We start from the raw sequence: 27,350 nt of genomic DNA on the forward strand, positions 1-27,350 counted from the left end.
ATGGCGAACTTTTAATCTAAACAAAACCCAAAGTCTAAACGACGCCCTAAGGGCTGTATATATGGAGGAAGAGGGGGGAATTTCGTGGCCCTTGAGGGTGGGGTCCGAAACCAACCCTAACTCTTGTTTCCCCACACATACGGACTCTAAAAATAGCCTATACTTAAGTATTTCAAAATTACATGGACCTGGCCCATTAATAAGGTGACGCAACACCTAGAATAGCCTATGGACGAATATTATGAAGTGGCATCTTGTATATTTCGTCCAAGGCTTCATGCACTCCTTATGGCGGCTTCAAAGTCCTGAAATCATCACTTGTAACTCCGTTCTTGATCCCCTTGCGCATGCCATCAACTCCATGCGTGTTCTTGCTCCAATGTGCATCCTTCTCCAAGCTAGGCCCTTCATTTGTAAGCAAAACAAATGTATCCAATTTAGGCAGCATCATAATCTCATGAACATTAGAATCATTACCAAGAAACGAAAGTACCTGGTAATTTAATTGGCGTGCGCGAGCTCTAGTAATTGGTCCAGTATATGTAACAGTAGGGACTGTGGGTGTAACAATGGTATTGATGTCCTCATCACGTATAATATGTCAGCCTGATAACTTGTGATGTTTTACAATGTGTAACTCGAAATTCTATCAACACTCATGTTTTATTTCATCTTGATGAATTACGCAGCTTGAGCCTGATAACTGATAATACATCACCATGATAACTTCGAGTATGTCACCATGACAACAACCACTTTTGTTAGACTAGTTCATTCATTCTATTTTCAGCATGGTAACTTAACAGCTCTACCTGATAATTCATATTGTTTTTAGCCTGATAAATTATACCGTTTGTAGCAGTTTAACTTGATCCTTTTTCAATATATTTTTACTTTCAACCTGATAACTTATGCAACTTGCCACTAATAAGTTATAATATATGTCAACCTGATAAGTTGTGATGTTTTAGAATGGTTAACTCGAACTGCTTTCTTCAACACATGTTTTTTACGCCCACTTGATAAATTATTTTGCTTGAGTCTGACACCTTATACTACGTCAACCTGATATAGGGTCATGATAACACTCACTTTTGTTACCCAGTTTAACTCATTTGGTGTTTCGGTATGGTAACTTCAATTGCTTTGTACCTGATAATTCATATTGATTTAGCTTGATAAATTACATCATGCCAACATTTACAACTCTAACCGCTTTCAATGTCTATAATTTTACTTCAACCAGATAGTAACTTGAGCCTGCTAACATATTATAAAGTAGTATTAATTATAACTTATGATGTGTTGCAATGTCTAACTCGAACCGCTTTCAACAATCATGTTTTGCCTCATCTTGATGACTTATGCAGCTTGAGCCTGATAACTTATAATATATCAGCATTGATAATAACCACTTTTTTTAGCCTGGTTAATTCAATCTATTTTTTCAGCATGGTAACTTAAATAGTTTCTACGTGAGAATTCATATTGTTTTGGACTGATAAATAACACCGTGTGTAGTAGTTTAATTTCATCTGTTTTTTCAACACTTTATTTTTTCTTTGAACATGATAACTTTATGCAACTTGATAACTTATGAAGTGCCAACATGTTTAACTAACACGTTGTTAGTATATTTAACTCAATTCTCTTTTTTAGCATGGTAACTTAAATTTATTCTACCTTATAATTAATACTACTTTAGCCTCATAACCCACACTTGTGTTTTTGTTATTTGTCAGAATGGGATATGTTAACAACTACACAGAGCAGATGATTACTACACTACGTTTCCACTCGTATTGTCAAAAAAAAACTCTACCCTTGTGTTTTTGTTATGGTATATCTCATTTTAACAAATAACTAGGAGACTGCATCTCTGATCATATCCATAGGTTTAGGAAGAATTTAACATAGTTACCAGATTGATTATGCTATAATTATCATCATGGTACGATAGTTAAGGTTTTCGACGGTGTAAAAGTTCTCAAAAATTCTGGAAAAAATACTGAAGCAACACACCTAGTCCCTCCGTTCCGAATTACTTGTCGCAGATATGGATGTATCTAGATGTATTTTAGTTCTAGATACATCCATTTTTGCAACAAGTAATTTGGAACTGAGGGAGTATAATATAACATGATTCAACTAAGGGATTGAAAATAGTATCTATCAGGTCACTATTCATTGTTGAATTGTTTGTTTCATAGCTCGTAAATAGTTTTGTGATTAAACCTGGAAATTCACATGGCATCACCCTCTCAACATACTGTCTTTCTACACTCCATCCATCCTAAAATAAGTGTCCCAACTTTGTAGTGTTCCAACTTTATACTAACTTTAGTACAAAGTTGTACCAAAGTTTGAGAGACTTATTTTAGCACAAAGAGAGTAGAATATTTTAAAAATTCAAACATTGTTTTCACAAAATTTTCATTGGAACTTGGTTTCCACGTGATATGCTCGCGGCGGCTGATAGGGAGGAAGCGAAAGAAGTAGGCTCATGTTTATAGCTACACGGTGAAAACAAAACACACGTTTATCTGACAAAATAAAACAATGACGCACATTTGCTTGTTGTTCAGTGGCAACGCACGGGTATAGCTAGACCATGTTAAAGCAATGTAGCAAAGCCATAGTAGGCACTCCTTGTTGCACTAGACAAAATGCAGGATGTGCATATGGGAACACAACCAAAATAGTTGCATGCTAAAGCAGCAACATAAACCAGGTGAGATTTCGCATCTACTCCATTTGGAGCATGATCGAGCACAAAGATTTGAACAGATCTTCTGTAGGTGTCCAATCTCAAGGGGGCAAGTGGGCAATTTGGGCTGCAAGCCATGTCATGTAGTTCCAGTAATGCAGTCAGTGGATATTGTAGTTGCAATCCTAGTCTTCTCAGGCAATTAGTGTGATGAAGCGCCATGTTGCTTGTGTCACCCTGTTTCTTTCACTGTCTTTGTGAGTCCAAATGCTTAAGGACTGTCAGCTGTGCTGTTTTCAAGGGTCTTTGGTGTGGCATTTTCAGCTGCAGACGGCTCAACTTCTTTCTTACGTTTGGACCTTCTAGTTGTCATCTTAATGATATCATCTTTGTATACTACCTTTTCTTTCACTGAACTGCTCGTTTGCTGCTTGATGCTGCCAGGTTCTTGGTTTGCATCAGGAAGCAACGCTTTGCAACTTAGTCGAAGTTGACCCTTGTCATTTATCTGGTTCAGACAGTCAACAAAATAGGCATTCAGAAAACAGAGATGGTCAAAACTACTGACGGCATTCCCCTTCAATCATATCATGTAACCAGAAACTTAACCTAATGGCATTTATAGCCGTAAGATTAGGAATAGTAGCCTAAGCATTCTAAAGACCTGCAGCAATTACTATCTTAATAAATATTAGCTGTGACGCTGGAAAAAATAGGACACTAATTATGCAATATTACAGTACCACCAATTAACATATACAGCCTACAATTAGCAACAATGACACTGATCTATGCTCCATAATACCTACTCCCTCCGTTCACTATTATAAGATGTTCTAACTTTTCTGATTCGAATGTATGTATACACGTTTTAGTGTGTTTGTTCACTCATTTCAGTCCATATGTAGTCCATATTGAAATATCCAAAACATCTTATAATAGTGAACGGAGGGAGTAGATAATATTTGAACCAGCTGAAATCATGCACTGGTTGAAAATTCCAGCAATAGGCTCTTTGGCTACCATTCGTCGCCCATCTATATGTACCATTAGCATACACCAAAGGCGCAATTTTCACGGTTTTACATTGCATTGATGTTGAGTTTAGACTTTAAAGAGATTTACAAACCTCAATAAGCTTGACATCAATGCGATCACCAACTTTATAAGCCTGAAAAGGAATAAAGAATTGGATAACTTAAACACGAGAAGGAATCAAACACAAAGTAAAACATGTGATATATTTCCTCACATCCTCAGCCTTGGCCAACCAACTTGAACTTAACTCGCTGATATGACATAAACCCTGCACATTGAGTTAAGAATACGAGTTATGGCAACAAGATAATGAACAACAACTGGAAATGGCTTTGTGCATGTAAACTAATTAGCTCCTTAGAAGCCCAATGAGGCCACGTGGATTTGTCAATGAGAAGTAAAATTATTCTGCATTGTGAACATGCAATAAATATGTTAACATTGGGATTAATAAAGCAAATTTTAGTATCTACTCACCTCACGCCCTGGTGCAATTTCAACAAAAGCTCCATAGGGAGCAATTGTTTTGATCTCACAGTTCCTAGCAATTGAGTTTCCAAGAAGAGTTTTCATTAGCTAAAACCCAGAAAATGTTTCAATTTAAAAGCAAGTGCTTGGTTGAATCTGCAGGAAGCATAACATAATATGAAGAAACTATATGCACATAAAACCAAGGGAATAAAACGAATTGACACCTGAAAATTTCTCCAACTTTTGGAACCATGGTAAGATTAGTTATTATATTTTTCGACTTCTCTAAGCTTTCCATGTCCCTTGCAGTAATTTTTACCTGCCAAAAGAATGTCAGGTAGTACTTTGAAAAGTTAACATGCTATCACCAAGTTCTCCTTACCGTGCCATCATCTCGAGCATCAATGGCATATACTCCAGTCTCCTCGAGTATGCTTTTTATTGTCCTTCCGCCAGAACCAATTATCAAATTCACCTTGTTAGGTTTAACCTTGAAGAAGAACAGTTGCAGACAAGTTTAAAACATTATAATTGCAAGGAAATATAAAAGATCATCATGCTTCACAAACAATGTACCAACCTTCATAACATGAATAACAGGAGCATGGGGAGACAGTGCTTTACTTGGAGGAGGCGAACATTTTAACATTTCATCTGAGGAAGACAATGAAATCTAACATCAGATATTACCTGAAATTGATTTGCAAATGGAAATACAAATGGCCTTTTGACCATAATAGAATTCAGTGGAATAGACTGGAGTAAATTGTTACTATTCTTAATAATCTAAGAATGGAGAGTTTGTTAACCATAATCATGTTGTGTGACTTACTATTAGAAGTTTTTGGGATAACCCTCCCACATTTTAGCTGCATTCACAAATGATGTCACCTAAGATGATGCATTCAAAATAGATACGCATGATTCTTCTTCCGGAATTAATACATATTATAAGAGCATCTCCAAACCGGTGATGTATATTTTGGTGCTCCAAACCGGTGATGTAAAAATTTACATCACCAAAAAGTGCTTTTTACATCTCCGAAAAAGGCTCAACTCCAACAGTTGGTCCAAAACGAAGATGTAAAATTCTGAAAACGACCAACTACTACTTCATCTCAACATAGTTCAAACATCAAATTCAAACAAGTTCAAACATAGATGACATAAATTTAAACTAGCAGAACTACTCGTCGTCTGAGGGCATCCAGTACGACTCTTCGGAGTCATCCAAGAGCCCCCAGAACTCCTCGTCCTCCTCCGACGATGACTCGATGGGGATCACCGTCGAGGGGCCGGCCTCGTCCTCCTTCACCTCCTTCTTCTTCTTCTCCTCGGCATCACGCTTCCAGTAGAACTCCTGCTCGGCCTAGACGTACTCGGGATGCCCCCGCGCAAACCGAGCCATCGCCGCCTCGTCGCTCTCGCCGGGAGTGACGACAACCGCCGGTCTCTTCTTCTTCTTCTTCTTCGCCGGCATCTCCTCCATCTGGATGCCCTGCGGCACGAGCCACTCCGCCACCGCCCGGGTCTCGATCTCCGGGAAGTTGAGGTCCGTCTTCGGCCGTCCGGCACGCCACACCGGCACGTCGTAGGCACGCGCGGCCTCGTCAGCAGTGGGATACATGCCGAGCCACAAACGCCGCCCGGCGTCAGAGAACTCCACTCTGAAGTTCCCGGAGGGCTTCGCCCTCACGCCGAAGAAACCCGACTTGCCCTTCGGCGCCATCCGGTGGCGGTGGCAGCTGGAGCAAGTCAGGGCAACGGCGGGTGGAGAGAGGTCGGGGCGACGGCCGAGCGGGGAGCGGGCGGCGGCGTGTGGTGCGGGGCGGAGGCGGACAGAGCGGGGCGGCGATGTGCGGTGCGGGCGAGGGCGGGCGCCGGCGGCGTGCGGTGCGGGCGGGGGTGGGAGGAGGCCGGAGCGAAGGCGGACGGGCCGGGGCAAGGCGGAGGCGGACGGGCCGGGCCGGAGGCGGGCGGAACCGGGGCGGCGCGGTGCGACGACGGCTTGATCCGCTCATACGACGGCGGGGGGCAACCCAGGCGGGATGGAATCGGCGGCAGGGCTAGGGGCGAGGCTGGATCTGCGGCGGGGCGGCGTCGGGGAGCTGCCGCAAGGCGGCGGCCGAGTGGGGAGCTGCGGCGGGCGGGAAGAAGAAGGGGGGAAATGAATGAAGGGCGGTTGGGCGTTGGCGCGCGGTCGCGGTTATTTTACATCTCCGGGAGGCGGAGATGTAAAAAAATTTGCATATGGACCATCTGTTGGAGAGCTGTTTTTTGCCTTAGAAGATCCAAAAGTTGGTTACTTTTACATATGGACCGTCTATTGGAGATGCTCTAAGTAAAATATGATTTTTGTACACATTGCAGACAGGAAACTTCTTGTTCAGGGTTTAAAATGCTTACGGTAGAATTTCGGTGAGCTGATATAATTACATCTTCTTTCTTTTATGTTACATCTTGCAGCTTACTTACAATGTATCGTAAGTTTGCAGTTATCTGTTACAAGTAACATGAAACTGGATTTTTCCAGCATGGTATCCACAGATAATAAAGCAAGATTTAAGGTTAAACACAGGCTATACAGACTTACTTAGAATGTGCTTTCTACCATCTCTAGCTTGTAGAAGTGCTTGTTCCATTACAGGTAGAGTTATCCCCACTACCTGCCACAGCATAACATGCACAGAGATAACTTCAGAGCGAATAATATGCAACCTAATAGCATAGCCACAAAACAAATGTTGGTTCATCTAGTCGTTAGTGTTTACAACCTTGATGTCCATTTGGAAAGCAGATATACCATGTTCACTACCAGCAACCTGAAAGAGGGGTTGACTGGTAAACAAATTAAACAATTCAAACAGAATCAACCATTAAGCCTGCTACTGCATTTATATGGGGGAAACCCAACTCGGGGTGGTATAGAAGTTACACCTTCAAATCCATGTCACCAGAGGCATCTTCAGATCCAGTAATATCAGAAAGAATAAGTGGTGTACCGTCTCCACCGAATTCCTGAGTGTCAAGAACTAAGCCCATTGCTATTCCAGCTACAGGGAACTTTATTGAAACACCAGCATCTTGAAGTGCTAAACAACCTCCACAGACAGAAGCCATGCTGGTGGTAGATAACAGAAATATATTACCAATTTAAGAATAAAAATAATACAGGGCAGGCTGTACTGCATGAGAGAAAACTATTGCTCAGCTGTTAAGACTCGTGAGAAACATTGAGTAAAATCAGGCTATCCTGCAGCCTGCTCACAAGGATGATAACGACGAGTGGCAGAATCTATATTATAACAACTCCAATAAGGAGGCGCCAAGTAACTACATACGATAGTAATAGTAACACAACAAGAACGTAGTAGTGCAAGGTCAAGTGTCAACTCTGTACAAGCTTCCCCATCGAAAGACTTGCAAACTACAATGGAAGAAAAGCATGAAATGATCATTACCTGGATGAGCCGTTACTTTCAGTGATAGTACTTTCAACACGAATAGTGTACGGAAAATCCACCTCTGCAGGTAAAACCGGTTCCAGCGCCCTTTCTGCAAGCATACCATGACCTATCTCTCTCCTATTAGGTGCTCCGGTTCGACCAACTTCACCAACAGATGATGGAGGGAACGTGTACTGCAGTATGTAACACAATAATTAGCTATGAAGTGTAATCATGGGATGTAACACATGCATACAGCAGTCAGAAGCACACAATAACTGGACCAGTCGGTGAAACTTTGAGGCATCTGTTTGTCAGCTCATATCATGTTATGTAACAGATGCATACGGCAACCTAGAGCGGCTCAAAACATGGTAGTTTAATATTTATAAACACACAATAACTGGACCAGTCGGTGAAACTTTTAGGCATCTGTTCATCAGTTCATATCATGTTATGCAACAGATGCATATGGCAATTTAGAGCGGCTCAAAACATGGTAGTTTAATATATTTATTGCCTGCCCCAACAAGCAAATCACTGCAAAGCACCTAGTGGGAACTGTGTTAAATAAGTGGGACGCCCCAAACTCAATTCTTAAAACGGCGAGTCTTCCCGAATAATAATAAAATTAACTAGCTTTTAGAGGAAAGAATCATGAGCTGAACCAGAAAGAACATGGCAGTGGCACCGGTCTCAGGTTTTCTCTAGTTGAACAGACCCAGTGTGTTTTTGTTAAACTATGAGAGCAATATAATGAAGGGGAGCCTTGGCGCAGTGGTACAGCTGTTGCCTTGTGACCATCAGGTCACGGGTTCAAGTCCGTGACCCTGCGCAAGCAGGATCTACATGCACCAGGCTGCCCTATGAGAGCGATATAATGTTCAAGAAATAACTGCTTAAACTACGAAGTGGTACCAGTATCTTCACAGCTTAAATCTTATTTCAAATATATTGTGAATGGGCTCTGTTAAGTGCTAGTAGCTTAAGAAAACACTCTTTACTGTAAGCAACACATGTCAAAAGGGCTAATATACAACTACATTAATTGTCACTATTTACCTTCTGAGCGACAATTAATATGGGACAGAGGGAGTAGTTAATATATTAGGGAGTTTCGGAGGCCGAGATTAAAAAAAATCAAACTTTTCAGTTTCAAAAAAATCGGATAAAAAACACCTATACAAGGATGTAATGTATATGTGTGTAAAATTTCACAATGAAATACCTTGAACTGCAAGCTGCACAAAAAAAAAAATCATGGACTTTGAGAATGAACAGTGTATGTACTGAAAAGCCACAGATTTTTTTTGGTAGCTCTTATTTTAACGTATTTCATCATGAAAATTTACACACATGTACACTATGTCTCTGGGTGTATGTGTATTTTTTCAAAAAGAATTGAAACGTATAAGTCTGAATTTTGAATTTTTCAAACTTTGGCCTCCATTTAGCATTTTCATAGTTAATAGATCTACATTTACCAGATCAGGATATATTTCACAAGGAATAGTTGAAAACAATTGCCCTCATAAATGGAACTATCTAAAAGCCCAGCAAAGCATTACAAATATAATTTCTATTCAGTCGAACTATATGGGAAACAATAGATGAATATTTTTTAACTCTGGATATGTGAAACTGGCCAAGCAAAATATTCAAAAAAAGAACTAGCCAAGCAAGATGATATGTCATCAACCAACATTCATATCGCGTACCTGAAGATAGAAACTCTTTGATTCCTCGGTGTCAACAAGAGTGTCAATTCTTTGTGCCATCTGATAGTCACCTAAAGTGACCACAGCCAGTGCCTGCATGATCAAATAAGAAACGTTAAAAACGTACGGTTTTTTTATTATGATTTTTTGAATAAGTACAGAGTTAGAGGTACTGTGTTTAACACTACTTCAACTCAAGCAGAAACTGTCTGTTATAAGAGAAAACAGTGTAGTGACACATGCAGCTACATTTCTTGTTCTTGCAAAATGTGATTAGTATGCTGAGTAAGAGCATCTACAGCCGGACTTGGCAAATCCGACCCCTCATACGCCCGCGGACGCGCCTGGGCGCGTCCGTGGACAGTGACCGGTCACCCCTCAAAAAACGCATTCCACATCCGGATACCTCAAATTAGAAACCTCAAGTCCATATTATTACATGCAACGCAGGCGCGTCCGTGGACAGTGACCGGTCACCCCTCAAAAAACGCATTCCACATCCGGATACCTCAAATTAAAAACCTCAAGTCCATATTATTACATGCAACGCAGCAATCTTTGAGCGGAGCTTCGTCCGGTTCCGCTCACCGCTCGCCCGGCTCCACCCTGGCCATGTCCGGCGGCCGGCTGCGCTCCTCAGAGTGTTGGTCCGGTCGCCGGCAAGGTAGGGTAGGGCATGGGACACGAGCCGGCTCACGGGACTCAAGACCCCGACGTCTCCCATGCCCTACTCTTCCTCGTCGGAGGCCGGAACCTAAACGGTGTTGATGGACGTCTGATCGATGACGGATCCGTCCAGGGACGAGCCGCCGACGTCCACCACGATGCGGTTGCGGCGCCCGGACTGATGCGCCATACGGGGCGAAGAATCGACTCCGCCTCACCGACGTCCGCCGCCGCGAGGGCTGCCGTGGCCTCCCGCGCCCGATGCCTTGCATGGCGGGCACGCCGTGCCATGGCCTCGTGGGACGATGATGCGTCCCGAACATCGACACGCCACCGGAGGAGTTGCGCGTCCGCCAGCGTGTTCGGGCGCCAGACGGACCGCACGGCCTCCGGCGAGGCAGCTACGGCCGGCCTAGCGCCGGATCCATGCGCCATTTGGGCGGACGCAATGGATTACCGACGGATGGAGTCCGAGCGCAGCCGTGCATGTCCCTCCTCCCGGGCGTGGCGGAGCGCAAGCCGGACGGCCATCTCCTCCTCGAGGCCGCGTGGGATGAGCTCAGGGTCGACGGATCTGGAGGTGAAGGACTCGGATCCGCTGCTCGCCATGCCGGAGACGACCGGAAGGAGCCGGAGACGAGCTTGGGTGGCGGAGGGGAGTGGAGGGGAGGGGAGTGAAGTGGCTAGGGTTTGGTCCGGCGAGCGGATGGGGAGGATTTTATGTGGGGTTGGGTGGGCCAGCGTGGGCCAGGTTCGACGTGGCGGGCGCACCCGGGCGCCCCCATATCCGCCCCATATTTGGGCTGGATATGGGGGGTGCCGATCAGCCCAGGCGTCTGAGGGCCGTTTGAGGGGGGCGTCTGGGTCAAAAAATCGTGACTGGACAGTGACCGGGCGGCCCGCCCGGGCGTTTGAGGGCCGTTTGAGGGGGGCGTCTGGGTCAAAAAATCATGACTGGACAGTGACCGGGCGGCCCGCCCGAGCGTATGAGGTGGGTTTGAGAGGTCCGGCTGTAGATGCTCTAAATATCTACACTCATACGTCACAAAATTGCAATAAAGTGCTACACAGATTGAAATTACTCCGCAAAAACTACTAGATCTACACAAAGTGGCAACAAGTATTGACTGCAATAAGAAATCAATTTGTGGTTCATACAAATATACCACATTATGTGAATAAAATACAAATGCAAGATTCCTAAAGCAGCAGGAAGGATCAAATAGGATTAGTGACACGATCATGAAAATGAAACCAACAACTGGGGCGGGAGTTCCACCATTGCATTATAAGAAGAGAGTTGCCCGGTTAATTTGAGGATTAGTGAGACAATAAGCATCATATGCAAGAAGAAAATGATACCAAAAGGTTAAGTTGTGAGGAATATCAGTTGCATTAGACTGTCAAATTAAGTGTATTACCTTACCTGTGTTTCTCCCCTTGTGAACAATGCACTACCATGTGCCCGTGGGAGTATTCCACATTGAGAATTAATGGGGCGAAGCTCACAGGCACTCCGTCCATCGCTTCGCTTTTCACCCTGAAGTTTGAGCACATTCAGGAAAGACATGAATAATAATAGTAGCATATACCACAGAAAGGTTTAAGTAGAAAGTCTATCGATCCTAAAAAACGTTGGCTAAACGGCGAAGTGACACCTCTCCACAAATTAAGATAGTACCCAAGCGGAGTCCGCATAGCGGACTTGAACACGAGTGGGCGGATTCAGCACCTTGAACTCCAGCCACTTGCTAGCTCTCAGTTCTCAGTCTATCGGTCCTAGTAAAAGTCTTACAAGGTAATGTATTCCAAAATCTAAACCCTGCAACTATTAAATCAAACTATTAATGGATAGAGGCCATGCCCCACAGGCATTGCTGCACTTAGTGCTGTGGGATGCAGCAGCCCTATTCTGTACATAGACAGTCTCTACTACTGTCATGCAACTAACCCACTTTGCCATAACAACTGTGCCTCCTACCAGGCACAACTGTATTTTCAACATTTTCTTCTTACGGGAAGTCAACTGGAGGGGATTATAATATGGTCATATTTGTACTTCTGCCTGGACTATCATGCAACATTCATGAAATCATTTTCAAGGCCTATGAAACTATGAATTGTCTTAATGATCTAAATGTCGCACTACAAGAAAGCCAGCCTTTTTAAGTAGAACTAGATTCTATCTGATTTTCTAATTCTTACAGAATACTGTGCCCATACTGTATTTCTTAGTTCTGACTAGTCCCTCCGGTCCTTTTTTCTTTGCATCTTAGATTTTTCGGTTTTTCCCCTATTAGTCTGCGTGTTAGCATATTTTACCTCTTCTTCCAATGCTACCGCTGAACTCGCAGCTCCGCATGCACCGCTGCATTAACTACCTGCCATCGATGCCTATGCAATTTCCAACATTGATGCATGCACCGTAGCCACGACCGGCATTACAGGTTGCTGCTGCTCCAGCGCCATTAATGGAGTCCAATGGCCCAGGTCGAGCAGCACCACTACCGCTTCCGCCCAGGTCGCCGGGTTCCTGCACACTGCCGGTAGGCCGAGCACCACCACTCCCGCATGCTCTGGCCGCCTATTCTGCTTCCGCCTGAAACGCCGGCATGCTACACATGACCGGCGGGCCGAGCACCCTCACTCCCACATGGCTTGCGCCCCCTGTTATGTTTCTGCCCGAGGCGTCAGCGTGCTGCACACGACCAGTGTGCATGGCGAGCTCCGCTGATGCCGTCGTCGCCATGGATGTGATCTGCAACGCCCTAGTCTATGAACTATGGATGACGCATGACATAAATGAAGAAGGCAGGAGAGATGTGCAAGACAACGAGAAGAGAATTGCTAACTGAGGAGATGGAGAGCATTGGATTTATAGGGAGCTTCTCAGTCTTTTTACTTCAATGGCGCCATTCTAAATTTCGGGCAGTAGAACCGCACCCAATTCAGTTTCGAAGGAGCGGGAGAGGAGCACGTTATTTTCTTCATTTTCGTTTGAATCTTTTGGCGCCGGTTTATGAAACTGATTCACCGCCATTTGCTACGGGAGATCGTGCGCCATGGCGTGCCAGCTCAAGCACATGCAAAGGGAGGGGGAAAACAAGGAACCCGAAGCGCATGCAGAGGAGGAAGGAGCAAAGTAACTTTCAGGTGTATTCATCTCAGATCTCCGGATCTTCGCTAGCCACCCACTGCAGGGGTAAAAGAGTACAAGTTCAACCAAAAGTGGAGTTCCGTGGTATGCGTGATTTGAGTTAGGCGAAGAGAAAAAAGTACCGGAGGGAGTACCTAGACATAACATCACCTTGACTTTGAAGATTATCATGTTTTGTATCTGATTATTCACCATGACTGAATTCCCAGATTACAATCCGCTATAGCATTGCGAAGTTGCAAACAGGAAGGCAATATGCAAGTGAAAACTTCCTACCCAACAAATGCTGTAATAGATATAACGAAGCATCCTAGCAATAACATTTACCTCTACAATCCGCCTTCGCAGATATTTGGATGAAACTTCCTTGAAGACTAACTTGACATCAACTTCTGAGAATAACTACACAGAAGAAACAGTGTAGATCGGTAAAAGCAACAGATAATCAATTGTGCATGAGATGGATGGTAAGCTAAAAACAGTGCCACAGAAAATAACAAATAGAATTTCAAGTTCACTCCAATAAGATGATATAGGGGGAAAAAGGCTGTAGGACATATTCAATGAGAACAAAATAATGATCATCACCTGACGGTGGGGCTTTCTCGACACTGGCTTGATGTGAACATCGCCTTCATCCACTTCACCATCCTCTATAACTTCGTCCTCATCTTCCTCCTCGACAATATCAGCTAAATTTCCAATGGGTCCAGATAACTCATCTTTGGACACATAACCCTGCTCTGAAAGTATCATTATTACTTTCTCCTCCAATGCTGAAAGAGCTTTTCTACGGGGAATTTTTTCTTTTATTTGCAATGCCTTCACCAACTCATCTCCAGAAATATCCTGAAAACAATTAGCAGTTGAAATCAGCAATGAGTGCATAGAAGACGTGAAGTATGATACACTTAGCTTAATTTTTTATGAAAGAAAAGCGGATTAAACGACAATGGCAAAATACCGCCGTGGGAGGAGAAAGCATGTTGTATTTCAATCATTTTTTTCTAACTGGGATTTAACACTGTTGGTGTTCACATATTACTAGAACAAACATTTCTATCCAGCACGGCTAATTTAGCACTGGCACCCTTGGGAGGCTAAAACACTTGAACGCATATGTAGATACAATTCAACATGGAATAGAAGACCAGGGTAGATGCGCACATAGCCTGAAATAAGTTTTTCTGTGGGATAGTCTGAAATAAACTATACAATTGAAGAGGACATATGTAAGATCTGAACACCATGAAAAACCTCTCAGCCTACCTGACAATTTTACAGCCTGTAGGAAGAAACTGAGACAACAACAATACAGACAGTTTAATATCAAGGAGCAGCGATTGTGCCACTAAGTGAAAATGATAAAACATGTCGGGAGAGAGGATAAAAAAGGATCAGTATCTGAGATTTTTAGCCACAGGCCCACAGCAAGTCAGCAACTGCTCACTAGTCACCAGAAAAAACTATAAAAAAAAAAGTAACACGGTTGCTGTTTTCATCTACTATAAGCCTATTATTAAGAACTTGAAATTTTGAAAAGGTTGCATATACCTACCAAAGTCAAAATACTGTACATTTGATTTAATAAAGGGCTACAGTATGTTCATACTTCAACATGCCTGTAGAGTTCAGCGGGTGGTAAATTGATAGCCTCAACCATTTTCTTCTTCCCACAAGTCTGGACAAGAACATCGATTGCCTTGCAGATTTCTCGAATCGCCACCTGATTTTTACTTAGGTTAGAATCACAAAGGAAGGAAAATAAAAATAAAATGACCAAAATGAGGCCTGAGAAGACAATAAAGGCAAAAGTTTAATATATTTTTGGAGGGAACTAGTATTTATTGTAAGAGATGGGCGAAAGAGATGGCGGTGATCATATCAGCTGAGCGGTGTGCCTAGAGCAAAAACATGTAATATAAAATAATTAGCGGAGAGCAGATCTTCTAAGAAAATGTTTCCAGTTGAATAAACTCCTGGTTCTCTCGGTAGAGGAAGTCTTCCGCTAATTTGGGTTCACTGTCCTTGACCTTATACAGGTAAATAACAGCACCTTGCCCTTAAAAGGTAACTAGAAATTAGAGGGACCGCAGACCCCTAATCTGAAAAGCTAACATCAAGAATTTGTACAGAAAAAAGGAATCAAATATTTGAGCAATGACTTGCTCATTTCTTGTAGTTGCTGATTAACTACGCTATTAACTGCTAAGTGTGCATCTTGCAATAAGATGGACACATATTTTGTCAAACTACACTGTGGATATCAAAAAAAACTATATCAAAAGAATAGCATAACAGACGTCATGAGCTAACCTGTCCTGTTTCAACAGCTTGAAGCAGCTTCTCCTCTGTGAGAAAGTCACAGAATCCCTACTAAGAACTAGTCAGAACTCAGAAAGCAAGACATGATATTAACAGTAAATAATAACTAGGACGGTGAAATGATCAAGATAACAGAACTATCACAGAAGACAGCATGGTTCACCTAAATTGATATATCTTTAGAATCAAGAGCAGAGAAGCATAATAAAAAACAGTACTCCCTCGGATCCAGATTAATTTGGACCGGATGGAGTATAAGGGTATGGTATGCTACCCATGTAAATCTGGAGTCTTCATTTACTGCTAAGTTAAAAAATCATATAAATATCTACTAATGAGCGTGCTTGGTTAAGTTAATCTGGAGTCTTCATTTAAACAGATTAAATCTGGACACTTATCTGCAATTTTGTACAGTTTGAATTAAACTGGAATTTGCACTATATAAAGGTCCCTAGCCCCTAGCAAAGATCATTGTGAGCGGAACCACGGAAAAGGATCGAGTAATAGGTGTTAGACCATGTGCGCATTTTTTCATTGCAGTAATAAAGCTTCCATTATGCCACATTTGGTCTGGTTAACCACATTTAGCACCCATGTGGTTTCCTGCCCAAATTCCAGAGAGGTTCACTCTCCTTGGCCTGCTTATTCATTTTCTTGCCAGATTTGAAATTTGGCCAATTCATGGGCCACCGATTCAGTAAGCAAATGCTGGGTAAGGGGAAAAATTAGCGCAAACCAAACAAGGTTTAACATAACTGCTAGCGAGCTGTTGTCACGAAAATAGCAGCGTGGTGTCGTACTAGTAAAGCTTAGATCTCGTAATGTACATGCTTATAAACCAGTGATAAAAACTATGTCAACTTCTCATCTCGGGAGAACTAATGCCCAACTAACTATCAAGAAAACTAGAAGACTTAAGAGACTGATAGGCAAACACCCGACCAATATGTGAATATTCTTTTCTTTAAGATTCTTTTCTTTAAGCAAAATGGGCTGGGGAAAGTATATGTGCAACTGTAAACAAAACTTGAGCACAAACCTCTATCATCAATATAGCACTATCGGTCCCAGCCATCATCAAATCCAATTCCGAGTCCTCCATTTGTTCGGTGGTTGGGTTAACAACAAACTGATCATTAATCATACCGATTCTTACGCCAGCAATTGTTTGTTTATTTGGAACTTCAGAGAGTGCCCTGCAGAGATAGCTTGGTGATAAATAAGAGCAGCTGAAATACTTGTTTGGGTCAAAATCCACAGAATACTTGATTAATCCAATATTTTCATTAAACGTACATGGCGATACCAGCAGCTGTCACAGCCACGCAATCTGGGGAATGGATACCATCATAACTGAAAACCTGCAATAAGAAGAATTTATTTGTTGATCATATGAATAATAAAGCACGCAAATGAAAAACAAGTAATAGATGGAATTAATGACACATTGTGCTCAAGCTCAAAAATGATGGTATAATTTATGTATGTACACACAAAAAATCATTGGATTACCCAGGATAGAATCTGAGTTTCGTAGTAGAACCCCTTGGGCATAGTAGGGCGTAGAGGCCTGTCTATCAATCTACATACTAAAACCTGCAATTAAAGCAAGAAAGAAACTATAATGAACCGACAAGTAAAACAAAGCAATATAGCAAAAGTTCTTATAGTGAACCTCGTGGTCTTTTGCCCTTCCTTCTCGTTTAAAAAAACCACCACTGCATTGGATAAAAAATAAGAGTAGAGTGAATGAAAATACACAAAACACAGGTGATAGTTGATGACACAAACGGCAAGAACTACTTTGGGTTTCTGTACCTAGTTCTTCCAGCAGCTGAAAGGCGCTCCTGATAGTGAACCGACATTGGGAAAAAATCAGAAGGATCGCTTGGAGTATCAGCCATACAAACAGAACAGTAGACAATCTGCAGTGCAATTAGAGATTTTAGTTAGGGATGCAAAAGTTTTGACGCTACTGGAAAATAGCGATGATCATCAGATCTGTCTTAGTTAAAAAAGAGTATGTTTAAATGGTGGTATGCATAGGAAAATTTGGTGTCCCCTGGAACTGACATGACGAAATTATGAGAATGAGACGATGACATAAGGAACAAGGCAGGTTTATCTTGTTGCAATGCACGCTCAAGCACAGAATTACAAACAGCAACAAATTCATGGGAGCCTAAAGTGTGGAAAATGTTCAAGGGTGTTCAGATTCCTGCTCTGCCCACGGCGTGAATTGAGTACATTACGGAACATGAAAACTACTAGTCTACCGCCGATAATTGATCTTTGAGACAGGTAGCTACACAAGGCATAGTACAAATATAAATCTAGCCAATTACACAAAAATTGCCGTATAGTCATAATAGGACAACTGAATCGTCAAACGCTCCCCCTAGAACTCCTGAGAAAATCAGAACCCATTCTACCACCACAACATCAAATCATTGGTGCACAGTCAATGGATTGAGTAGTCTATATCATGCATTTCAAAATTTCGGTGTTTAGACCAGCTATATTATTTCATATGTGACTCGCGTGTGTGAAGAAGAACGTGAGGTATTTGGATACTAAATTTCAACAACTTACTGTTTCACCATCTGTGACCATTACAGAAGCACTGGCTTGCCTCCCAATGTGTCCTGTTTCCACTAATATCTGAGAGACCAAAAGAACCAATCCAGTTATTATTCTTTTGCGCAAAAAGAACCAATCCAGTTAAAAATGTTGAAATATATTGCCCGTCTCCCTCCATGAGTTCGGACTTTTGGATGCGTTGGCTGGAGCATGAATTCAATATGGTATCCGAGCCAAGAGGTCTTGAGTTTAAGACCCTGCCAACGCAGTATTAAAATAAAAAAGATCTTGCGGCCTACACCGATCCCACGTCTAAGGACTAAAATAGCCTAGACGTGAGGGCGAATGTTGAAATATATTGCCCGTCTCCCTTCATCAGTTCGGACTTTTAGATGAGTTGGCTGGAGCATGAATTCAATAAAAAAAGCATTCTCACGCTGTGTCAAACAACTGAAGCAAAAACATATATACAAACTGTAAAAACTCCCAGACGAATAACAGTGAGCACATAACGACATAGTACCGTTACCATAGGTATTAGCTTTGAACATTTAAGGACAACTTAGGAACTGCACTTATAGTTTAACTAGGTATACATACGTGCTTAGCACTTAGGAACCCACGTTCGCATAATGCGTGCACTACATATGCGCTCGGGAACAAGGTGGCCTCGGTATCATGTGCTCTAAACACATGAATCTTGCTCTCCTATCCCGCTGGCTTTGGCGCATCTCGCAAGGTCACGGTGGCCTCTGGTTAGACATCATCTGGAATAAGTATCTGCGTGGGCGACCCCTAGCCTTCTGTCAGCGCACCGGCAGCTCCCAGTTCTGGCAGTCGGTGGTCCAACTTCTCCCAGTCCTCCGCATTGGGACCTCCATCTCGGTTGGATCTAGGGCTGCTACGCTGTTCTGGTTTGACCGGTGGGCCAGCGACTCCCCCTTCACGGCGCGCTTCCCCGACCTCTTCTCCATCGCTGTCGACCCCCTGATATCGCTTGAGCGGGCCCTTATTGACTTAGGGCGCCTCGCATTCCGTAGGCCATTTGGGCCTCCGGATACCGCCGCTTGGCACGAGTTGCTTGATTGCGTCGCTCTCCATGAGCCGATGGTGGACGCTGGCCCGAATCAGGTGAGGTGGCGCCTTGAGCCGTCAGGCCAATTCTCCACCAAGTCCATGTATCAGGCCATCGCCCCCTCCACCGCGCCTCCCCCCCCCCCTTACGGCAGTGCGGTCCATCCGCCTTCCACTAAAAATTCGGATCTTCATGTGGCAGTGGATTCACGGACGGACCCCGTCTGGGGTTGAGGTCCGCAAGCGCAATGGCCCGGGTTCTGGCCTTTGCCCTCTTTGCGGTGTCCCTGAAGACTCAAATCACATCTTCTTCGCGTGTGTGTCCGCTCAATTTGTTTGGAGCTGCTTTAGGGAGGTGGTGGGTGGGAATTGGTGCCATACCAACTTCCCCGACCTATTTGCCGAACTCCAGAATTCCCCCTTGTCCTCTCGCCACATTAGGTGGCTTGAGATTGGGGTGATCGCTTGGACCCTCTGGACGATCCGCAACAAGCTTGTGATACAGCGCACCCCTCTTAAGCGGGCTACTGACGCTCTTTTCAAACTATCTGGTTACTTGCAGGTTTGGCGGCCGCTGAGCCGCCCTCAAGATCGGGACGCCATCTCCGCCTTCATCGCCGACCTTCGCTCAATGGCCGTCCATCTGTCGCCGCCGCCCCCTCCGCCACCCCCGGAGCCCGACTAGACGCCTGTCGTGCGCTCCGGCGCCCTCTTTTTTTCCTTTTATTTGGGCTTGTTGAGCTGTGCCCTCAGCAAAACCTTCTGTACTTCCTCTTGTGAGACTTGGGTGTGTGTGTGAACTAGTCCATGTTCGTGCGCTTTCTGGCGGTTTGCTTTATTTATAAAGGGGGGCAAAAGCCTTTTTCGATAATTCACATTGGAGAGGTGCACGTTAAAAAAAGGTGCACGTTGAAACAACCGCGTGAAAATGTCCCGCGACAGAGTTCAAAATCCCAATACTGCAATGCGCAGACACTTAACAGAGCATTGCGCGCGCAAACGGGAAGTACAGAAAGGGTATAGGTTCGCGGCTCACGTGGCGGTTGCCGACGGGAATTTTCACGGAGAACTTGGTCGGGCCGGAGCTGCTCGCCTCGTCTCCTCCGGCAGCCACAACTTTAGCCCTCGTACCCCTCCGTCGCATTCGGCACGAGGAGCCATGCGTAAGTGCCGCGACGCGCGGCGGCGCCACGCGGGAGAGGGGAAGCCACGCGTGGAGCGGCGGCGCGGCGTGCGGGAGAGCGAAGGCGAGATGCGGCGGCGCCGGGAGGAGGAGATGGTGGAGCGTGGTGGGACTCGCGAGCATCTCCAGGCCGTAGGAGGGGAGGCGAGGCGAGCTCGAGGGTGGGGCACGGGCTGTGGAGTGGGAGGGGAAGGGGAGAACAGGCGGGAGGGGGGAGGGAGACGAGAGGGTGGCGACGCGCCGAAGAACCTTATCGCTTTCGGTTCGTTTGCGCGGGGTTATATGGGTTTTTCTTCACGGGGGTTTAGGACTTCAGGGATGCCCCATTTCGAATTAAGGGTTTCATCCAGGGTTTTAGGATGTTGGACGCACCTCAACATCTGGATAAACCAGATATGATGAGACAAAATAAAAGCCCAGCATACCAATCAATTTCTAAAACTGATTAGTTTTTAAATTATTACTACCTTTGTATCTTAATATATGACGTTTTTGTGGTTCAATTTATTTTATTAGAATATACATGCATGTGCGTTACAACAAAAAAAAAAAAGTTCATGCATACTGCGAATTTAATGAAAATTATGCTTGTGAAGCACATTTGCAGTTCATATAAATTTGGCATTTACTTAGATTTGTGAGTAAATAGCATAATACTACCATAACTTGGGCTAGGGTTCGAAAAACTGTCATTTTTTGAAATTTTCTTAAAATCTATCACAAAGTTGGTTTTGATCTTAAAAAACTACCACGTTGAACTGATTACCGTGCTATCTATATTTGATATTAAAGGGAGGAAGCTTTTCATAACTCTCCATACGTTATTCTTTTTATATCCGTTGATTTTGTGTTAATCATAAAAATTGACAATTGAGATTTAAAAGTAGATGTACGTAACATTACATAAAAAAGTTACTACAACTATAGGATGTACAGGTTTTAGCCCTTGACACATACAAGATTCAACACATGAACGTACCAAAACCATGTGCTATAACATGTTCGTATATATCGCCTAAAAAGAAGTGTATGTATTAGTATATAGGATGGGAAACAAAAATCAATCCGACGAGAAAGTGTGCATGTTTCAGTGTCGGAATAGGAAACAACAAATCAGTGAGGATCCGATTGGCCGGGCGCCACTACGGTGGTAGTATGTGATGTCCAGATTCTTCGACGTGTCCTACAAAAAAACAAGCTATTAATATTTGTTATTACAGCTAAGATTAATTAAAAGATGCAGAAGTTACACGCAACAATGGTTTTGTACAGAGCAGCGGCCTCCGTCAAGACCATGGTCGTGTTTCCAACTCATACACCAAATCGAGAGGAAGATCATGTAAAATATAAATCGAGAGAAAGATGGCAGTCCTGCGAAGCAGAAGAGCCAAAGTCTCTACACCAAATACACCAGCGCCGATGCATGTGATGTCGACCGTCCGCATCAGCCTCGGGGATTAAGAGGAATTCGGGGCGCTCTACTTTCAGATCGGCATTGAGCTTACTTGGACTAGGCGGTGAGCTGCACGAGCTATATAGAGCTTCCTGCTCACGGACTCATCCATGACGGGGCACGCCATCATCAACGCCTCACATGGCCTTGCCTCCCTCAAGTACTACAACGACTTACGGACCCATCCATGCGGGACTACCCGCGGCGCAAGGTGCTCTTGTTGGGAAACGTTGCATGGAAAACAAAAATATTTATACGCACACGCGATGATCTATCCATGGAGATGCATAGCAACGAGGAGAAGAGTGTGTCTACGTACCCGCGTAGACCGAAAGCGGAAGCGTTTGACAACGCGATTGATGTAGTCGAACTTTTTCTAGCTCCCACCGGTCAAGTACCGAACGTACGACACCTCCGAGTTTTGCACATGTTCAGCCCGGTGACATCCCTCGTCTTCTTGATCCAGCAAGACGTCGAGGAAGTAGATGAGTTCCACCAACACGACAGCGTGCTGACGGCGATGGTGTAGTGATTCTCGCAGGGCTTCGCCTAAGCACCGAGAAAAAATGACCTGGGGTGTACACTGTGGAAGGGGTCGCCGCACACAGCTAACAATTGATGTTGTGTGTTCTAGGCGCCCCCCTCCCCATATATATATATATATAGGTGGGAAGGGAGGAGAGGTAGCCAGGGGCGCCCCAAGTAGGATCTGAATCCCACTTGGGGTTTCCCCAAGTGGCGCCCCCTTTCCTTTTTCCACCGGAGAAGAAAGGAAGGGGGAAGAAGAGAAGGAAGGGGGGCGAACCCCCTCTTCTCCTTCTCCTATTCGGCCACCTGCCATAGGAGGGATGCGCCATCCCTTGTGGGCTGGTGTGCTCCCCTCTCATGGCCCATATATTCCCCCCGGGGGTTCCGGTAACCCCCCCCCCCCCCCCGGTACTCCGACAAATACCCGGTACATTCCGAAACACTTCCGATGTTCGAATACTATCGTCCTATATATCAATCTTTATCTCTCGACCATTTCAAGACTCCTCGTCATGTCCGTGATCTCATCCGGGACTCCGAACAACAATCGGTCACCAAATCACATAACTCATATAATGCAATATCGTCAACGAACGTTAAGCGTGCGGACCCTACGGGTTCGAGAACTATGTAGACATGACCGAGACACCTCTCCGGTCAATAACCAGTAGCGGGACCTGGATGCTCATATTGGATCCTACGTATTCTACGAAGATCTTTATTAGTCGAACCATTATGAAAACATACGTTATTCCTTTGTCCATCGGTATGTTACTTGCCCGAGATTCAATCATCGGTATCTTCATACCTAGTTCAATATCGTTACTGGCAAGTCTCTTTACTCGTTCCGTAATACTCACCTCATGACCAACTCCTTAGTCATTTGCTTGCAAGCTTTATGATGTGTATTACCGAGAGGGCCTAGAGATACCTCTCCGATACTCGGAGTGACAAATCCTAATCTCGATCTATGCCAACCCAACAAACACCTTCGGAGATACCTGTAGAGCATCTTTATGATTACCCAGTTATGTTGTGACGTTTCATAGCACACAAGGCATTCCTCCGGTATCCGGGAGTTGCATAATCTCATAGTCGAAGGAATATGTATTTGACATGAAGAAAGCAATAGCAATAAAACTGAACGATCAATATGCTAAGCTAACGGATGGGTCTTGTCCATCACATCATTCTCCTAATGATGTGATCCCGTTATCAATGACAACTCATGTCCATGGTTAGGAAACCTTAACCATCTTTGATCAACGAGCTAGTCAGGTAGAGGCTCACTAGGGACATAGTGTTTGTCTATGTATTCACACATGTATTTGGGTTCCCGGTCAATACAATTCTAGGATGAATAATAAACATTTATCATGAATAATAAAATATAAAATAACAACTTTATTATTGCCTATAGGGCATATTTCCTCCGCTGGTCTTCCAAGCATCTGTCTCCGAACGTGTCACCTTTTTCTGGTGTCCACGCCCCGTGCGCTGCTAGCGCGCCCATGGCCCAGCATGTCACAATTCTCAACTACCTGTGACACCCCCGATTCAATCGTACACTAATCATACACGCAAACGTGTACGATCAAGATCAGGGACTCACGGGAAGATATCACAACACAACTCTACAAATAAAATAAGTCATACAAGCATCATATTACATGCTAGGGGCCTCGAGGGCTCGAGTACAAGAGCTCGATCATAGACGAGTCAGCGGAAGCAATAATATCTGAGTACAGACATAAGTTAAACAAGTTTTCCTTAAGAAGGCTAGCATAAACTGGGATACAGATCGAAAGAGGCGCAGGCCTCCTGCCTGGGATCCTCCTAAACTACTCCTGGTCGTCGTCAGCGGGCTGTACGTAGTAGTAGGCACCTCCCGAGTAGTAGTAGTCGTCATCGACAGTGGCGTCTGGCTCCTGGGCTCCAACGTCTGGTCGCAGCAATCGAGTATAGAAAAGGGGAAAAGAGGGAGCAAAGCAACCGTGAGTACTCATCCAAAGTACTCGCAAGCAAGGAGCTACACTACATATGTATGCATTGGTATCAAATGGAAAAGGCTATCATATGTGGACTGAACTGCAGAATGCCGGAATAAGAGGGGGATAGCTAGTCCTTTCGAAGACTACGCTTCTGGTAACCTCCATCTTGTAGCAGGAGAAGAGAGTAGATGGTAAGTTCACCAAGTAACATCGCATAACATAATCCTAACCGATGATCCTCCCCTCGTCGCCCTGTGAGAGAGCGATCACCGGTTGTATCTGGCACTTGGAAGGGTGTGTTTTATTAAGTATCCGGTTCTAGTTGTCATAAGGCCAAGGTACAACTCCGGGTCGTCCTTTTACCGAGGGACATGGCTATTCGAATAGATCAACTTCCCTGCAGGGGTGCACCACATAACCCAACACGCTCGATCCCATTTGGCCGGACACACTTTTCTGGGTCATGCCCGGCCTTGGAAGATCAACACGTCGCAGCCCTACCTAGGCACAACAGAGAGGTCAGCACGCCGGTCTAAATCCTATGGAGCAGGGGTCTGGGCCCATCGCCCTTTGGACACCTGCACCTTGTGAACGCGGCCGGTGAGCAGACCTAGCCTCCCTTATACAAGAGCAGGCGTTCCAGTCCAACCCGGCGCGTGCCGCTCAGTCGCTGACGTCACGAAGGCTTCGGCTGATACCACGACGTTGAGTGCCCATAATTGTCCCCGCGTAGATGGTTAGTGCGTATAAGCCAGTAGCCAGACTCAGATCAAATACCCAGATCTCGTTAAGCGTGTTATTTTGAAGTAACCGCGAACGCCGACCAGGGCCAGGCCCACCTCTCTCCTAGGTGGTCTCAACCTGCCCTGTCGCTCCGCCTCAAAGTAACAGTCGGGGGCCGTCGGGAACTCAGGCTCACCACTACCTGGATGGAGCCACCTGCCCCTTCAGCCCCCATCTCCAAACAGTATCACCGGTAATGTAACAGTGTAAAGTATATAGTATATGCCCGTGATCACCTCCCGAAGTGATCACGGCCCAGTAGTATAGCATGGCAGACGGACAAGAGTGTAGCGCCACTGATGGAACACTACCATCCTATACTAAGCAGTAGGATAGCAGGTAAAGGTAACAACAGTAGTAGCAAGGATAGGCTATGCAGCAGTATAGGATTAACTGAAAGTAGTAACATGCTACACTAATCTAATGCAAGCAGTATAGAGAAGAATAGGCGATATCTGGTGATCAAGGGGGGGGGGCTTGCCTGGTTGCTCTGGCAAGAGAGAGGGGTCATCTTCAATGTAGTCGAACACACGGACATCGGCAGTAGTCTCGGAGTCTACCGAAAAGAAGTAACGGAGGGGGAACATAATAAATAACAGAGCAATCAAAGCAACACAAAGCATAACATGGTGATACGCGGTGCTAGGGGTGATCTAACGCAGTAGGAGGTGATACCGGCGAAGGGGGAAAACATCCGGGAAAGTATCCTCGGTGTTTTGCGTTTTCGGACCGGTGAACCGGAGGGGGAAAGTTGCGTGTCCGCTATGCTAGGGATGTGTGGCGGACTAACGGGCTGCGTATCCGGATTCGTCTTGTCGTTTTGAGCAACTTTCATGTACAAAGTATTTTCATCCGAGTTACGGTTTATTTTCTATGATTTATCAAAGTTTTAACATTATTCTGAAATTATTATTAATTCGAAAATAAACAGGAAATTGCTAGGTGCATCTGGTGCAGTGCACCCAGCAGTGCACCAGAAAATGACAGTGGGTCCAGGGGGTCCCAGTTGACCAGTCAACGCTGACTGGTCAACAGGGGGTGGGGCCTCCCTGTCATACACCTACCGAACTAATTAAAGATTAGGTAGTTTAATTAGCAGGTTAACTACTTTAAGTTAATTAAGCAAATTTCAGTTAAGTTAATTAATCAATTATTTAATTATTATTATTATTATTATTATTATTATTATTATTATATATATTTTAAAAACACATTTTTATTCTTAAAGGGTGCGGGCCCCATCTGTCAAAGGCCCATAGGGCCAACCGGGCGGTGGGCGAGCGGTGATGTGGGCGCCCGCCCGAACGAGCGCGCCTGGGAGCCATCACGGCGTTGGCGGACGCGGCGACAATAGGCGGCGGTGGTCCGGGCGACGGAGGCGAGGGGCGCCGACGGCGGACGCAGCAGCAGTAGCCGGAGCAGGAGGCGGAGGGCGCTGGGAGCCGGGAGCAGGGCGCCGGGCGTGGCCAGGCAGAGGCCCACAGAGGCGGGCGGAGACCAGCGGGCGGCGCAGCCGGGTGAGGAAACAGAGGAGTGGGCCGACGACAGCGCTTGGACGGCAGGCGGCGGCGGCGGCGCTGGGCATCGGGGCGAGGTGGGAGGCGGAAGCGACGGCACGCGCGCCGACGAGGCAAGCCGCGAGCGGGGCCAGGGAGTGGAGCGGTCGCGGGCGATCCAAGCTCGGTGAGCGCGCGTAGCAGGTCGCGGGAATGGCGGGATATGGCCAGGAGGCGGGTCTAGCAGGGGCGAGGCCATGACTTACAGGTATCGCGCGTGCCAGTAGCGCAGGGCGCGGTGAGGGGCTTGAGGAGCGCAGCCACCGCAGCGGCAGCGGTCGCGAGCTCCGGCGCGGGGCAGGGGGTATGCGGCGTTGGCGGGGAAACGAGCGCGTGCACGGGTGAGAGGAGCAGGGCGCGTGCAGGGCGTGACCCGGGGTGCGGACGCGCGGATGGGAGGAAGGGCGACGCGCGGCTGTATGCGGTCACTGCCGCGGTGACGGCCGTCGGCATCAGCAGCGGGGCTACTACGGGCGAACATGATGAAAAGAGAGGGAGGAAGGAAGTGGAGGCTCACCGCGAGCCTGTAGTGGTGCTAGTGTGGGCTCGGGGAGGCCTGGTGGAGCGAGACGACGGCAGTGAGGTAGCGGCGGCGTCTGACGAAGGGGATGGATGATTCCGGCGGCTTGGCGGTTCCCTGGCTTGATTTGCTCCTCGGGGACGACGTGGAAGTC

The 27,350-nt window shown here is 45.4% G+C and overlaps 2 protein-coding genes across 3 annotated transcripts; both read right to left on the bottom strand.

Moving 5' to 3' along the window:
- Positions 1 to 2,521: 2,521 nt before the first annotated feature.
- RIF10 (polyribonucleotide nucleotidyltransferase) lies at positions 2,522 to 20,594 on the bottom strand. Of its 2 annotated transcripts, XM_087543839.1 has the most exons (24): positions 20,219 to 20,594; positions 18,121 to 18,189; positions 17,347 to 17,453; positions 17,204 to 17,246; positions 17,041 to 17,124; positions 16,825 to 16,889; positions 16,568 to 16,724; positions 15,520 to 15,576; positions 14,816 to 14,929; positions 13,792 to 14,052; positions 13,531 to 13,605; positions 11,473 to 11,586; positions 9,381 to 9,473; positions 7,678 to 7,856; positions 7,154 to 7,337; positions 6,991 to 7,038; positions 6,810 to 6,882; positions 4,797 to 4,870; positions 4,599 to 4,706; positions 4,441 to 4,535; positions 4,223 to 4,286; positions 3,960 to 4,013; positions 3,837 to 3,878; positions 2,522 to 3,215 (listed from the first exon to the last, which is right to left on the bottom strand). In XM_087543839.1, the coding sequence occupies exons 1-24, from the start codon at positions 20,486 to 20,488 to the stop codon at positions 2,979 to 2,981; spliced, it is 2,667 nt and encodes an 888-aa protein (XP_087399965.1). In that variant the 5' UTR covers positions 20,489 to 20,594; the 3' UTR covers positions 2,522 to 2,978. The 2 variants fall into 2 exon arrangements, with proteins under 2 accessions (XP_087399965.1, XP_087399966.1); XM_087543840.1 differs by lacking the exon at positions 18,121 to 18,189.
- LOC147985018 (ethylene-responsive transcription factor ERF071-like) lies at positions 4,796 to 6,802 on the bottom strand. Its single transcript, XM_087543842.1, has one exon. It carries the CDS (start codon positions 5,943 to 5,945, stop codon positions 5,586 to 5,588), a length of 360 nt encoding a protein of 119 aa, XP_087399968.1. The 5' UTR covers positions 5,946 to 6,802; the 3' UTR covers positions 4,796 to 5,585.
- Positions 20,595 to 27,350: the final 6,756 nt, after the last annotated feature.

Source organism: Triticum urartu, chromosome 2A (genome assembly GCF_056163025.1).
Source record: "Triticum urartu cultivar PI428250 chromosome 2A, HENAU_Tu73, whole genome shotgun sequence".
NCBI lineage: Eukaryota > Viridiplantae > Streptophyta > Magnoliopsida > Poales > Poaceae > Triticum > Triticum urartu.

Bases quoted from the DNA above. Each gene is read 5' to 3' on its own strand.
- RIF10 (XM_087543839.1), bottom strand. From the start codon at position 20,488: ATGCTCGCGAGTCCCACCACGCTCCACCATCTCCTCCTCCCGGCGCCG. The intron at 4,707-4,796 runs GTTGGTACATTG...TTCTTCTTCAAG, and splicing joins CTGTTATTCATGTTATGAAG to GTTAAACCTAACAAGGTGAA. The intron at 4,536-4,598 runs GTAAGGAGAACT...TTCTTTTGGCAG, and splicing joins ATGCTCGAGATGATGGCACG to GTAAAAATTACTGCAAGGGA.
- LOC147985018 (XM_087543842.1), bottom strand. From the start codon at position 5,945: ATGGCGCCGAAGGGCAAGTCGGGTTTCTTCGGCGTGAGGGCGAAGCCC.